The 13,282-nt window shown below is 41.8% G+C and overlaps 1 protein-coding gene across 1 annotated transcript in view; it reads right to left on the minus strand.

Annotated features, from left to right (window-relative positions):
* ATP10B (ATPase phospholipid transporting 10B (putative)) overlaps positions 1–13,282 on the minus strand; it is a 50,039-nt gene that overhangs the window by 20,563 nt on the left and 16,194 nt on the right. Inside the window, exons 5-9 of the mRNA XM_083718797.1 lie at positions 10,360–10,491; positions 7,916–8,043; positions 3,925–4,177; positions 2,492–2,712; positions 707–886 (exon numbers count right to left, since the gene is read on the minus strand). Of these exons, the coding sequence (XP_083574923.1) occupies positions 707–886; positions 2,492–2,712; positions 3,925–4,177; positions 7,916–8,043; positions 10,360–10,491 (914 nt within the window). The remainder of the gene's footprint in view (positions 1–706; positions 887–2,491; positions 2,713–3,924; positions 4,178–7,915; positions 8,044–10,359; positions 10,492–13,282) is intronic.

The raw sequence follows: 13,282 nt of genomic DNA on the forward strand, positions 1-13,282 counted from the left end.
ATGGCAGCCCCCAGAGGCTACACTGAGGCTTAGGGGACCCTGCTGAAAGTCCTGGGGTTGTGTGTTTAAACTAGTGATTTCTGAGTTATGTTTATCCACCCACCCACCCACCCTGTGCCTTTCAGGCATAATTTAAAACATAACATACCCTTCTAATGGGTACCTATGGCTTATTCATAACATTCAGAACCTCCTTTTGCAAGGCATGGAAACAAGTGGGTGGCACTGGGGTTATATGGGGTAGGAGGAGGTTGAGATCCATACGCCTTGGCTCAAGCAAGAGTGTTTTTTTCAGAAGCTCATAACAAAAAATAAAATCTGTTTTACAAAGGAAGCAACTGCCCTGATGAACTGGAATGCATTTAGAAGCTGCAATTAAGGCTTTAATCATTTAATCATGCCAATTAATCAATTGATGTTTGCAGTCATAATCAAGAAATATAGGGGAATACTATTTCACTTTCAAATTAGCATATTCCTTAGGGACATGAGGATAAGTTGTTAGGCAGGAAATACGAAGGGAGACAGAGAGAGGATTCTGCAGAATCATTGCAGACTAAAGGGGAAACCCCCCTACCCTTTTTTTACCTTCCCCGCAAAAGCAACTTTTTTTTTACCTCCCCAAGTAAGTTGTCATCATAAAGCTCTCAAGTCTTTTATTAAATTCAACTCATTTCCTCAAAGAGACGTTAAAGTGAGAGATTACCCTTTGTCTTGGATCGGTTGCTGTGGAGACCACAACAGTGTTGCAGAGGGTCAGAGCAAGAAAAAAGTCTGTGATGGAGGAGGTGGTCTTTGCAAACATAAATGGTGTCAAAGGTTCAATCTGGCACGATGCATTTCTCACTTTCATCAGCAGCCTGTTATCTGGGGTCACGTCCTTCTCCTGGAATACATGTTACTCAGTTTTTTTAAAAAAATCTTCACATTGTTAGGATTGTGCGAAAAACAACCTTCTGCTGGGTGTTCTAGAGTTTCAAAGAACATTGCGCGTACAGAATCACAGTGTTATTATCAGCTTCAAAACCAGTGGGTACTAAAGCATAAGAGAAATGGCAGGGATTGTGAGAAGGAAGTTAGGCTCATGGCCCACCCAAGACTTTTTGCCACCTGAGGCAAAGGATAAGATGCTCCCTCCCCAATTCCCTACAGAGGATGTCCAGACCAGCTATTCAGTCTCATGGCATCCTCCACCACACCTGAGGGCAGCACAGGCTACCTTATGGGGTTCAGGGCAGGTTGAATGATGCATATAATGTCAAAACTTTGCTTCTCTTTACCATATCCCAGCCTTTGCTCCCTGACACTGTTGCCTCCCTCTGGTTAGGGTTGCTGGCAGCATCACTGGTGCCTCACTGCCACTCATCTGGCTGTGACAGCTAGAAGGTGCTGTCAGCCTTGGTGTGTCAAAACGTTAGCAGATGTCTGACGACACTGACTTCTGGCCTGGCAGAAGACCTTATAAGTACTAGGACCAGAAGGGGAACTACAGCAGTGGAGACTGGCATCCTTGTCAACCAAGGTGAACATAAGCAGGACTTGACTTGTGGATTGTGGCCAATTTGGGAAGCTCCTTTGAGCAGGCACGGGAGAGTTCAGTTTGAACGCATGCTGGGTAATTCCTCTCACTTTTTCAATCCCCAACACAAGGGAGCTTTGAAAATCTCTTATGGCTAAGGATGGAGCTGCAATTCAGCAACAGTGAGAAAGAAGGGGTCACAATTGCCTGTGCAGATCCGCCCACAGGCATCTGGATCAGGATTGTTGCCTCAAAGTTTTTCTTTTAAAAAGTCTGGATTTAATTTTGGCAATTCCTCTGACAGCTGCTAGTGCAAACGCTTTCTATTAAACCTCAACATCAGATGTGCTGGTTTGCCGCTTATCAGATTTCTTGGCAATAGGCTTAAGAGGCAGGTGTTTGCAGGAGATGTTGTACTGACCTTTAGTCAGGAACTACTGCATCTTCTCAGCAGTGTTAAATTCTTCCGTTGTCATTCTACCTGAGGCTACCACTTTTTATGCCTTGCACATAGCGCTAGGAAACCTGACATTTAGTAAGCAAAACCCATAAACTGTACTGCACGAACCTTTGGGGGGGGGTATGAACGTGGTGTCTTTTAGCATGAATCAATGTTTTGCTTAGTGTTTATAGAAACCATGACGAACATTTGAACGCAGCCTGTACAATCTGCTAGTGTGCATTTTTTTAAAAAAAGAACCACACACCACAAAGGAAAACTGGTTACTGCTGTTATGCTTTAAAAATATTTAGTCTGTTGTTGTTGTTGTTGTTGTTGTTGGTGTGTGTGTATTTTAGCTGGAGCTTAGGGCTGATTCACACTTCCTTTTGTCTTGCTGCTTCTCCACTGGGGAAACTGCTCTTTAGCGCTCAATTGGAACAAAAAGCAATAGCAGTTTTCTCCAGATTGCCATTTGTTCTGATGTATTACTAAAGACTTTATAATTAAAAGAAGCAAAAGGTCTTACTTACAATGGTACTGCTAAATGCCACTTGAGACTGAGAGATGCCACCCAGAGATCTCTGCCTTGTGTGTCCCTGAAACCGAGCCCGAGCACTCTGCCACCTCCTCAAGGGCTTAGCAGTGCTGTTCCGCCTGAGAATTTCTCCACCATTGTTTGGAGGTAGACTCAAATGTTTCGCCCAGTCTTCAGTGTCTGAATCCAACTCCTTGTACGTTTCTAGTCTCTTGGCTATAAGAGATAAAATAAATGTGCTGCATCATCACCATCATTATTTGAAGGGACTCTCAGACAATACTTCTGTCCAACTTCACGTAGACCTCCACAAACCAGACCCCCTGAAGGTTGCAAGGCCATGATTCTGTCCTCACCAATGCAAAGTGCAGAGTTTTAGCATGTGCATAATGTGTAGGAGCAGTGCACAAGCAGAGCTCTTAGCCCAGGTCAATGTAGTGTAATGGTTGAAGAGCTGGACTTGCAAATCCCCACTCAGATGTGAACCTTGGACCCATCGCCAGCTCCCAGCCTCACCTCCCTCACAGGATTGTTGGAAGCTGAAAAAGGTGACGGGGAGAAGAATGTATGCCATCTTGAGCTGCTTGGAATAAAAGCAGGATATATAATAAATAAAGCAAGGATCTCAATGAAACAAGGAAACACACAGCAGCCTAAGCACTTTTATCTCTGGCATCCTGGGCTTGCTTCAACCACTCATTTCATGCATAAAATTCAGGTTGGGAACAGGGCTATCTAGTACTCATACTCCTACATAGCCCTGCAGAGTGGGCAAAGGGGAAGGTGGGAGTTTGCTTGTACCTTAGAGGTTGTCATAGAGCAGCAATGGAGAGTTGAAGAAATGGGTCACAAAGGTTCCAATTGCTGGAGGCTTCTCTGCTGCCAGATGGCTGTACTATGTGACCCAGCCTCCCTGCCTGCAGACAAGTGGGCACAAATCCCCTTAAAATGGCCTGGTTGTGCAGTCTACATCTCCCACCTCCTCAGTGGCTGCTGGGGGATACAGGTAAAGTTGCTCAGGAGGAGGAGGAGTTTGGATTTGATATCCCACTTTATCACTACCCGAAGGAGTCTCAAAGTGGCTAACATTCTCCTTTCCCTTCCTCCCCCACAACAAACACTCTGTGAGGTGAGTGGGGCTGAAAGACTTCAAAGGAGTGTGACTAGCCCAAGGTCACCCAGCAGCTGCATGTGGAGGAGCGGAGACGCGAACCCGGTTCCCCAGAGTACGAGTCCACCGTTCTTAACCACTACACCACACTGGCTCTCATAAACTTTCTTTACATCTGTATGTGCTAAACATGGCTTTTAAAGGGGGAAGGAAGCTAAGATCCTCTGTCTTCCAAAGCAACTTCCAGATTATATGGCAGAAAGACCATGTTTCACATTCAATGTAGCCCAGGGTTATAGAGACAGTGCACGTCTTACCATTTTCCTGATGTGAGAATTCTCTCCCATCAATTGTACAACGTCGAAACACCATCTTATTTTCCGTCAGGGTCCCTGTTTTGTCAGAGAATATGTACTGGATTTGCCCCAGGTCTTCAGTGATATTTAGTGCTCGACACTGTATGGGTAAGTCTAGCTCTTCATTGTACAGGTCCATATCATTATGAATCAAGAAGACTTGACCTAGCTTGACTAGTTCAATGGATACATAGAGGGAAATGGGGATCAAAATCTGAAAGAGAACATTGCCCAGAATGTTAGAAATTCGTTAGAAGCAAGATTTCATGCTGGCTGCTCTAACAAGACTTCCTGGAGGGAACTAACTAAAAAACCCAGTAGATAAAAGTTGACAGCAAAAATGCCTGCACATTTTCTCATTGCTGTCTAGACTCCACAGTGAATGCATTGGTTGTGCTCCTAAAGCATTTGGATTGCCAGACACTAGCTAAACAGAACAAAAGAGATTTGGACATTGAAATGAACTGCTACTGAGAACCAAATAACTTCCCACCTTTATACAGGAGTGATGTACTGCCAAGAGATTCATACTACAGGACAAGGATGCATGACTATGCAACAGAAGTCAGCCATAGCCAGAAAAACCTTTCATACAGGAGTGGGACAAGGAGTTGGCTTTTCCTTGGAAAGGAGTGGGACAAGGAGACAACTGCTCAGACTAGTTCTTTCTAGGTATGGGATAAGCAGAAGTGTGGATTAGCCCTCAGTCTGTTTCCAGGCCCAATCCAAAAGCCTGGCTTTGGCCTTCAGAACCCTTCACAGTTTGGGCACACAACATCTGAAGGATTGCCTCTTTCGACATGTACCCACATATTGTCATGAGAGGAATGTGTCATGACCGTCAACTAGAACAATAAACCCATTGACTTGTCAGAGGAACATGTGAGGTCTGGCACCTGGTAATGATTGAAAGAGGCTTTTCAGGAGTGGCAACCTAGTGGTAGAATGCTCTCATCTGGGAAACCTATTTGGTGCCTACTTTCATGCCCTTGAACACCAGGAAAGTACATGTTTGTTTTTCTAGATGTTTCAAATTTTGCTACAGCCTTTACATCTTCCTAATCTGGAGAGCTGGTGACCTATAAATCTAGGAAATAGACATGCAGTATTCATGTGGTAGTAATACACAGACATATTAACTGTATATGAGGTCAAACTCCCAGAGGTATCTTCTGGAAAGCTAATATTCATCTTAAACACAGTCTGTAAGGACAAGCTTACATTGCTCGTATTTGTTATGAAAAACAAAATATGTCATCTCTCCCTCCCCACCCTTGCTGAATGGGCTCAGTTACATTTCTAATGTAAAATTTAGCTTCCCTTTGGAGTTCTACAAACAGCTCAGAAGGTTGTTTGTCATTCATAACCGTATTTATTTATTTATTTATATTCCATCAGCTACTACAATAAAATGGAAAATAAATGTCTTTTTCTTACCTCTCACATGGGCCTCAAATATCAATATCTGGACACATCTCAATCCCAATTTATCTTTTTATCCCTACACCTATACTGATATTTAGTGTTATTATTTAGTGTCATGAGAATTATTTATTCTTTTCGTTAGCCGGTTTTGTTGAACTTTGTTGGTTGAAGTATCAGTTAGTTGAAAAGATAAAATGGAGGACAAGGCTCCTGCACCTTTAACAGCTGAGGTGAGTTAACTTGCTACTGAAAACCAAAAGATGGCTATTAGCATAATGGATTAAATGGCTCCTCTACATTTGTGTTTGAGCACCCTAACCCTAACCTTTAGGGCTGCCATCCTGGAAATCAGGATGTCAAAATGGGGTCCAGGCAGATTTTTGCTAAATCAACAAAATGTCTGGGAAAACCTGGATGTATGGCAAGTACGGCTATTTTTTTAAAAAAGAATATTTCCTGATTTTCATTTGGGGAATATGGCAACCCTACATTTCCTCTTTCTGGTTTCTGCCCCAGCACCATATCAAATGCCACTATGGAAAATCCCCCAACCTTCAGGATCAGTGTTGTATTTATCTAAAAGCTTTAAATGGGCTGAGAGGAGCTGTGGTGAGAGACCTGATAAGTCCTAGTGTAAATGGGACATCTGGCCTTTCCTTTTATGCTTTCTCTCCAGTCCAGATTTGGTCCCTGGAGCTGTATCTTCTCCAAAGGGCAGAAGCTACTGCTACTGTAATAATAATTTTAAGTTCTTAGATATATAAAAAATGTTCATAAATATACCAAGCAAACATATATAAACCACATGTCTGAAGCAGCACAGGTAGACCTGAAACCATTTTGACTCCCAAGCTGACCAAATGTTTCTCTGCAAGGAGGGAGGAGGTGAAAAAAACCTTCCTTGTTACAGGAATTTAGTAATCACCATTTCAAAGGAATGGGCAGACTACCAGGAAAGGCAATCAGATAAGGCATTATCAGAAAACCTGGCAGACAGGAAAAGCAACAACATTCAAATTTCTGTTGTAGACCACCTTTTCTGTGATGTAGGTATGATGTTTGTGGGGGGTGGTCTTGCGTTACACCCCTTCTGTTATGTATGTATGATGTATGGAGGAGTGCTCTTGAGCTCCAGGGCAGGGAATTTTAAATATCTATATAAGGGCAGGCACACCTTGGTTCTGGGTCCTCCTCCTTTCCTGTGTGTGAGGGGAGCACCCTGTTGCAGCAGATCAATAAAGTTCAGGCTTACTAGCTTCTTTGCTTCTCAATATTCTCTGGTTGGCCTCTGTTATTTTCTCCTACCAATAGGGAACCCATGTAACGGCTCTTGGATACCTCATAAGAGAAAAAGGGCAGATTTTGTTTACAACATTACCCACATAAACCTGCATGTTTTGCTCCACAAAGCAAACAGCAGCTCAGTGATGGTGTGATCTGAACGGAGAAAAGGCTACAGTAGAAAAGGTAAAAACAACACCTTCCTCTTTTGGTGGGGCAGCTGTGATCTGATTCTCCCCACCTGCGTACACTTCTTCAGCCTTTTGAAAAAGTAGCAACACAGGATATCTGATCATGGGGCTCCCAAAGCAATGTCTGGTTGGGTCATTTATTTTATATATTAGGTTTCTAGTATATAAAGGGAGACAGGAAGAATATTTCCTATAAACAAGGAGAAGCCAAATAGTCTACAGCAATGTTCTAAAGTCCTGCAGTAATATCGCAGGATGCGGCTGAGAGGATTAATGCTAACATCGAAACATTCCTCTCAGTCCCTAATAATGTTCTGTCTGCTAGAAAAGTAACAGAGAATTTATATTGTACTTTTGCATGCTCAAAGTGCTTCAAAGCTGATTACTTCAGTGATGCTTACAGTGAGATGGGCAGGTACATGGGTAGGCAAATAAAGGCCTGGGGGCTGGATCCGGCCCAATCGCCTTCTAAATCTGGCCTGCGAACTGTCTAGGAATCAGCATGTTTTTACATGAGTAGAATGTGTCCTTTTATTTAATATGCATCTCTGGGTTGTTTGTGGGGGCTGCCTGGTGTTTTTACATGACTAGAATGTGTGCTTTTATTTAAAACGCATCTCTGGGTTATTTTTTAAAAAAATATAGTCCGGCCCCCCACAAGGTCTGAGGGACAGTGGACCGGCTCCCTGCTGAAAAGGTTTACTGACCCCCCTGGTATTTCACTCCTCTCTCCCCAAGATGGGAGGGGGGGCTGGGAGTGAGAGACAGAGAGAGAAAGAGAGGGACAGGTTTGTCCAAGGCTGTTGAATTCATGGCTGAGATGAAGAAATATAATAATTTTTATTAATTTATTATTTATACCCCGCCCACTTGAGAACTTTGACTCACAGATAACACTCAGACTCATAGCCACTATCATTGCTCAATTTACACAGTTTACAGCATAAGCTTATCAGTTACTTGGAAGCAAGCACCCTTGCCCCCAGCCCAATTTCAATCAGACTTAATCCTCAGTCTTAAACCTATTTCCTCATTAGCAATAAATATTTCCCCACCTGTAAGAGGATTATCATTGTCAGGAACATGTAGAAACCCGCAAGAGCTGGAGCGAGATAGCTGCCATTTATATCGGGAATGACAAACAAGGGGTATTCTAAGAAGTGCCCGTTCCAAATGCCATGACCTGCATAAAAATACAAACTACCGGTACTTTAGAAGAAAAAGCCTGGAAAAGTGCACACTGGGAACAAGGGAGATCACTCAATTCACATACTACCTGTTAAGTAGGAACACAAACTTTAGCAGCAATCACACAGAAGTAAAATAAGAATGCATATAAGAAGCTGGACCATTTAAATCTGCAGTACAGTAGTTTAATGTGGGTGTGGCTGGGTTGCTTTGCCGTGTGTGGAGATTTGCATTGCTTTGTAGATCATCCTCTAGATACCACCTTGGGCTATTTGCAATTCTTCTAAATACACATTTGGGGTCTTTGTCAGGTTTGAAAAGTAACTGGGAGGAAGACTTATGGATCATAGTGGATTCTGTGTGGTCTGGGTTATGGTCTCAGAAATAATTTTAATCTGTCTCTGTACCAGTTAGTGAGACTTCTCTTAAGACAATACATAGATGGTATAGAACAGCCACACAACCTATCAACCTACAGTCCCAACTGTTGGAGAACTTGTGCTACAAAAGGCACTTACTTCCACTTATGGTGGGAATGTTCTGCCCTAAGTAACTTTCTGCAATAATTATAGAAACTATTGTTCACTTCCTAGAATCGATCATACTATCTTTATTTCATGGCTCAAACAAGGATTTACACTCTAGGGAACTTTGACATTTTTACTGGGGAAACCCAGCCAGATGGGTGGGGTATTAATAATAATAATAATAATAATAATAATAATAATAATAATAATAATAATAATAATGAGTGCTGTCAGACAAACTATCAGGGATGATGTAGCAGTGTATTTCCTGAATGGAGCAGGGGACTGGACTAGTCAGCCCTTCCAATTCCAGCATCGAACAAGGTATTCTTTCTGATTTTAAAATATTCAGAAAATAAATGTTGGGAAACTGGATTTTGCCTGAAATTAATAGGTGATTCATATGTTTACTTTTTTTATAGACCTACAGCTTGCTTTTTGACCAAAGTCCTCATAACAGGTCAAAATATAGTAAATATCTTTGTATTAAAATGCAATATTAAAACCCCCAAAATTAAACATTATTAACATTTTGATTTTTAAAAAGTGAAAAAAGAAGGCAAAGCTGCTCTTGTTCTCTGGTAACCGAAAGGTACGTCTGAAAAGCTGAGCAAAGCTGAGCAAGTAGTTCTGGTGAACTTCTGGTGGGATGAAGCTTCATACAGCAATGCTAATTTATGTTAATATCTTTGACAAGCAAAGGTGCAATCCAATGCCCATTTAACTGGGAGTGAGCCTCATTGAATGAAATGCATTGTACTTTTGAGCAGGCTTGGATTTATTTATACGCAAGCTAACAAAGTTACAGTTTAGGGCCTTCATCTTATGAAGGGCCTGTAAATAGAAAGAGCCACTTTATTTCACGTTTCATACAATTGGTTAAAAAACCAGGCCTATTGCAAGATCAGTGTTTTTGTTAGAGTGTCAATTTTTAGTTGCATCCTTGACTAGGTACCAGGATATTTGCAAATATAAAAAAAATATTATTTCTATTTTCATTTCCCTTTCTGTTAGAATAATACACATCTTTTGGTAATGGTATGGGGCCTCTTAAATTTAACGTAGCTTAGGGCTCCAGCATATTTTGAGCTGTCCCTGTTTCTGAATAGGCTTGTAAAGGATTGTGCTGTAAGTCACCTGCGTTTTCATCCCACCTGGCCCGAACCCCTTTCCTTTTTCTGATGAATATCCACCATCCACCCGGAAAACCGATCAAGTTGCAATGTCAGTTAAGTCAAGAAACTCATTTTGAGCTGAAGTACCAACAGTAAAATATAATAATTAAATCTGTGCTGTTGTTCAGCTGAAGAGGATTCTTCACTTCTGGGTCCTTCAGTACTAGTCTGGTTAATTGACTGGCTTACTGCCATGTCATGCCAGATTTCTCCAGGGCACTCTATGCTGGGAAAAAGAAACTCACTATGAAACCTTGCAACGCATAGTGCAGTGTTTTGCAACTCACTTGTGTATTGCCACTTAGAAACCAGGATACAATTACAAGAACCTTTACATGCCCTGCCAAATTTTTATTTGTGGAAGGCTCAATAGTCTTGTTTCCATTAGAGTTTGACACCCCAGCAAATCGTGGTCGCAGTAGGACAGGATTATCGTAAAATTGCTACAAAGCAATCCTTTTCCCTGCTACATATTGAAAGCAATTGGTTCTCTCAGCAGCAATCTAGGAAGCCCACCAAAAATAAGCTATTAATTTTAGCAGTGAAGCACATCCCTATTGCAAAGGCTTCGTGAAATGCAGGAAAAAAGTTTCCATCATTACTCCATACCTAGTGCTCCAGTGAGACACATGATGAAGAGCAGCCCCACGCAAAAGAATATATCAATATTCAGACGTTGTTCTATTTTGCTGCGTTTATAACGAGGACCTCTGTTGTTTAACATGGCTTTTGTTTCAGGGCCTTCAAGAAAAAGAAGAAGAGGAAGAAACTGTCATATGGCTTTATTATCTTAAGAATGGTTGAATGCTAGATTTAGAAAAATTCATGTATACAACATCAAGTCTCACATCAAATATAAATGATCTGTAAAAAGGACTTTATGATCTGAAAATAAAGACGATGTATGTACCTTTGCAAACACATACATAAGTATATAAACCACATGTCTGAAATAGTACAGGAGAACAATCCTGAAGCCATATTGACTCTCCCAAATTGACCTCAAATATTTCTCTGCAAGGAGGAAGGAAATGGGAAAAGCTTTCCAATTGTCTTTGGACTGTAGGGGCTTACGCCTCCCTGTAAATACAGTCTGGCAAGTATCTGTTAAGCTGAGCACACTATCAATATGCGTAAGAGATTCAGGAACTAAGTATTTACCATCTCGAAGGAATGGCCAGGCTACCCAGAAAAGGCAATCACATAAGGCATTATCAGGTATCCTGGCAGACAGGAGAGAAGCAACACACTCAAATTTCTGCTGGGGACCACCTCTTTCTGTGATGTACGGATGATGTTTTGGGGGGTGGTCTTGAGCTATAGGGTAGGCAGTTTCAAAAGTCTATATAAGAGCTTGCACACCAGTGTTCTGGGTTCCTCTCCTTCCTCCCTGCGTGGGGGGAGTGGGGGACCCTGTTGCAACGGTTTAATAAATATAGCTGCTTTGCTTCTCAATACTCTCTGGTTGGCCTCTGTTATTTTCTCCTACTGATAGAAACCTACATAAGGACTAAAGGAGCAGTTTTTTTTCTTATAACATTCTTTACATTCATACTTGGTTATGGCATCCCTTCCCTGTAGCTAGGGTCTCCCCAAATTTCTGGTGCTAAATGCTTGGGTTTAATGATTTAATTAAAACGGGTATGTTAGGACTGGTAATAACCAGGCTCATGAGAATGAGCACATGTGAAGAGTTAATGAACCTAGGCACACTTCCTGTGTTGTGTATTGGACATTGTAATCTTAGCCAAAGGAACAATGGTTAATAAAGTCAGACAATAATAAATTGTCAGACAGGTAATAAAGTCACCTCTTTGTGAGGGGACTGCCTGGTGGGCATATACACTTAGGAAGTTCAGGCATCAAAGGATTAGGTGTTGGCACAACACAGGATCAAAGGAAATAGGTGTGAGAATGCAAATGTGAGACTTCCCTCTCCTCCCAGATAGAAAAGGGAAACTGAGAGGCTATGGGGTTAGAGTTGGGAATGGTGTAATCAGGAAGCAGAGATAGGAAGTGTTAGCTGGGTTGTGCCCTGCAGTGCAAAATAGGCACCAGAGAAAGGATGGCGCTGGGCTCATTGTTGCTGCTATGGCATAAGCTGGCACACAGGCTCAGGTTGCATATATGTGTAAATAAACCATATAACAAAATGACACTGTAGCCTCTATTGTGCCTCATTCCCAAAGGAAACATTAACCCTGAGCAGCATGCCTGCAACCCCTGGAATCTTGTGCAGCTACTCAGCTGGGGAGGCGTGGAACAATATATTCACTTACCACTAAAACTGTCCTCCTTATTAGAACAAATTAGTACTTTGAAAGTAACCAACAAAATACGAATCTTTAAAAAAGGATTAAAGGGGTTTGGTGAATTTACAAGAATCTTAGTCTAGTGCCTGCCCTAGGTAAATTGGTATAAAACATCACTAAGTGTGTTTGGGTTGTACATAGTTTGAGTGGCATTCCTACCATTGAAGCACACACTGTTGACCAGTTCTGCCATTTACAAGAAAAGCCAGAGGAAACCAGTGTCAGGAAACTCACACTCCTCCCTGAGGCCCCTTTTCAATGTTTTAAAAATGGATTCAGCTTGTATGTATGCATGTAAAATGGGAGAGTGTATTATTTAGGCAGTAGTCCTAAACCCACTTACCAGGGAAGCAGTCCCACAGAAAACAGCAGGACTAATCTTCAAGTAAACATGCATAGGGCTGGGCTGTTGATTGAATAAATGTACATTCAGCTCTCTAAGAATAAAAAAGGGTAAGATGTCCACCTGTGTGGAGAAGCTGCTGTAGAACAGCTGAAGGGAAAAAAACACTGGGATGGGCATGTATATGTTTGTACACAACCTAAGGCTAATATTGTTTCTAGGGTAGATGCCTTGCTGAGGAAGAATCCACCAGGGGAAAGCAGAGCTTTATCCCAGCAACCCTTTATAATGAACAGAAATGAATTCTCTTTCTCCCCACTGCCGTTCCCAGAGGTTCTGTGCATTAAAACGAAGTCCCTCCTCACACATTATGTGATTCATTGCCAGAATATGTTATGATGCTCACCACCTTACCTAGCTCTAAGGGATTAGACACATATAGGATCAGTCTATCAATTGCTATTAGCCATAACAGTTAAAAGGAAACTCTGTGCTTTGAAGCAGTAAATCTCTGTTTAACAGGTGCAGGGAACATGCCACAGATGATGCTGGTTTCCCTCATGGTCTGCTTGTGAGCTCCTGAGGCCCATCTGGTTGCTGTGGCATCTGATCCAGCAAGACAACTGTTATGTTCCACCCAGTTCTACACTAAAGTCTAGAGATACCTTACTTTAAAGTCAGCACAGTTTCCTAATACTACAATATTATGTGGGTGTTCATATAGAGCTCCCTTGAACATGTTACTCAGAGAAATACATTTGACAACCAATCCACCTTCTGGAAGTATTACTTGAATATACTGTTTGGGGGAGTGGTAAGCTTGTGCAACCATTACCATTACTATAGCCTGCTATAACTATTACCATTATTAGTGTAG

This window comes from Podarcis gaigeae (genome assembly GCF_964106915.1).
Source record: "Podarcis gaigeae genome assembly, chromosome: 2".
NCBI lineage: Eukaryota > Metazoa > Chordata > Lepidosauria > Squamata > Lacertidae > Podarcis > Podarcis gaigeae.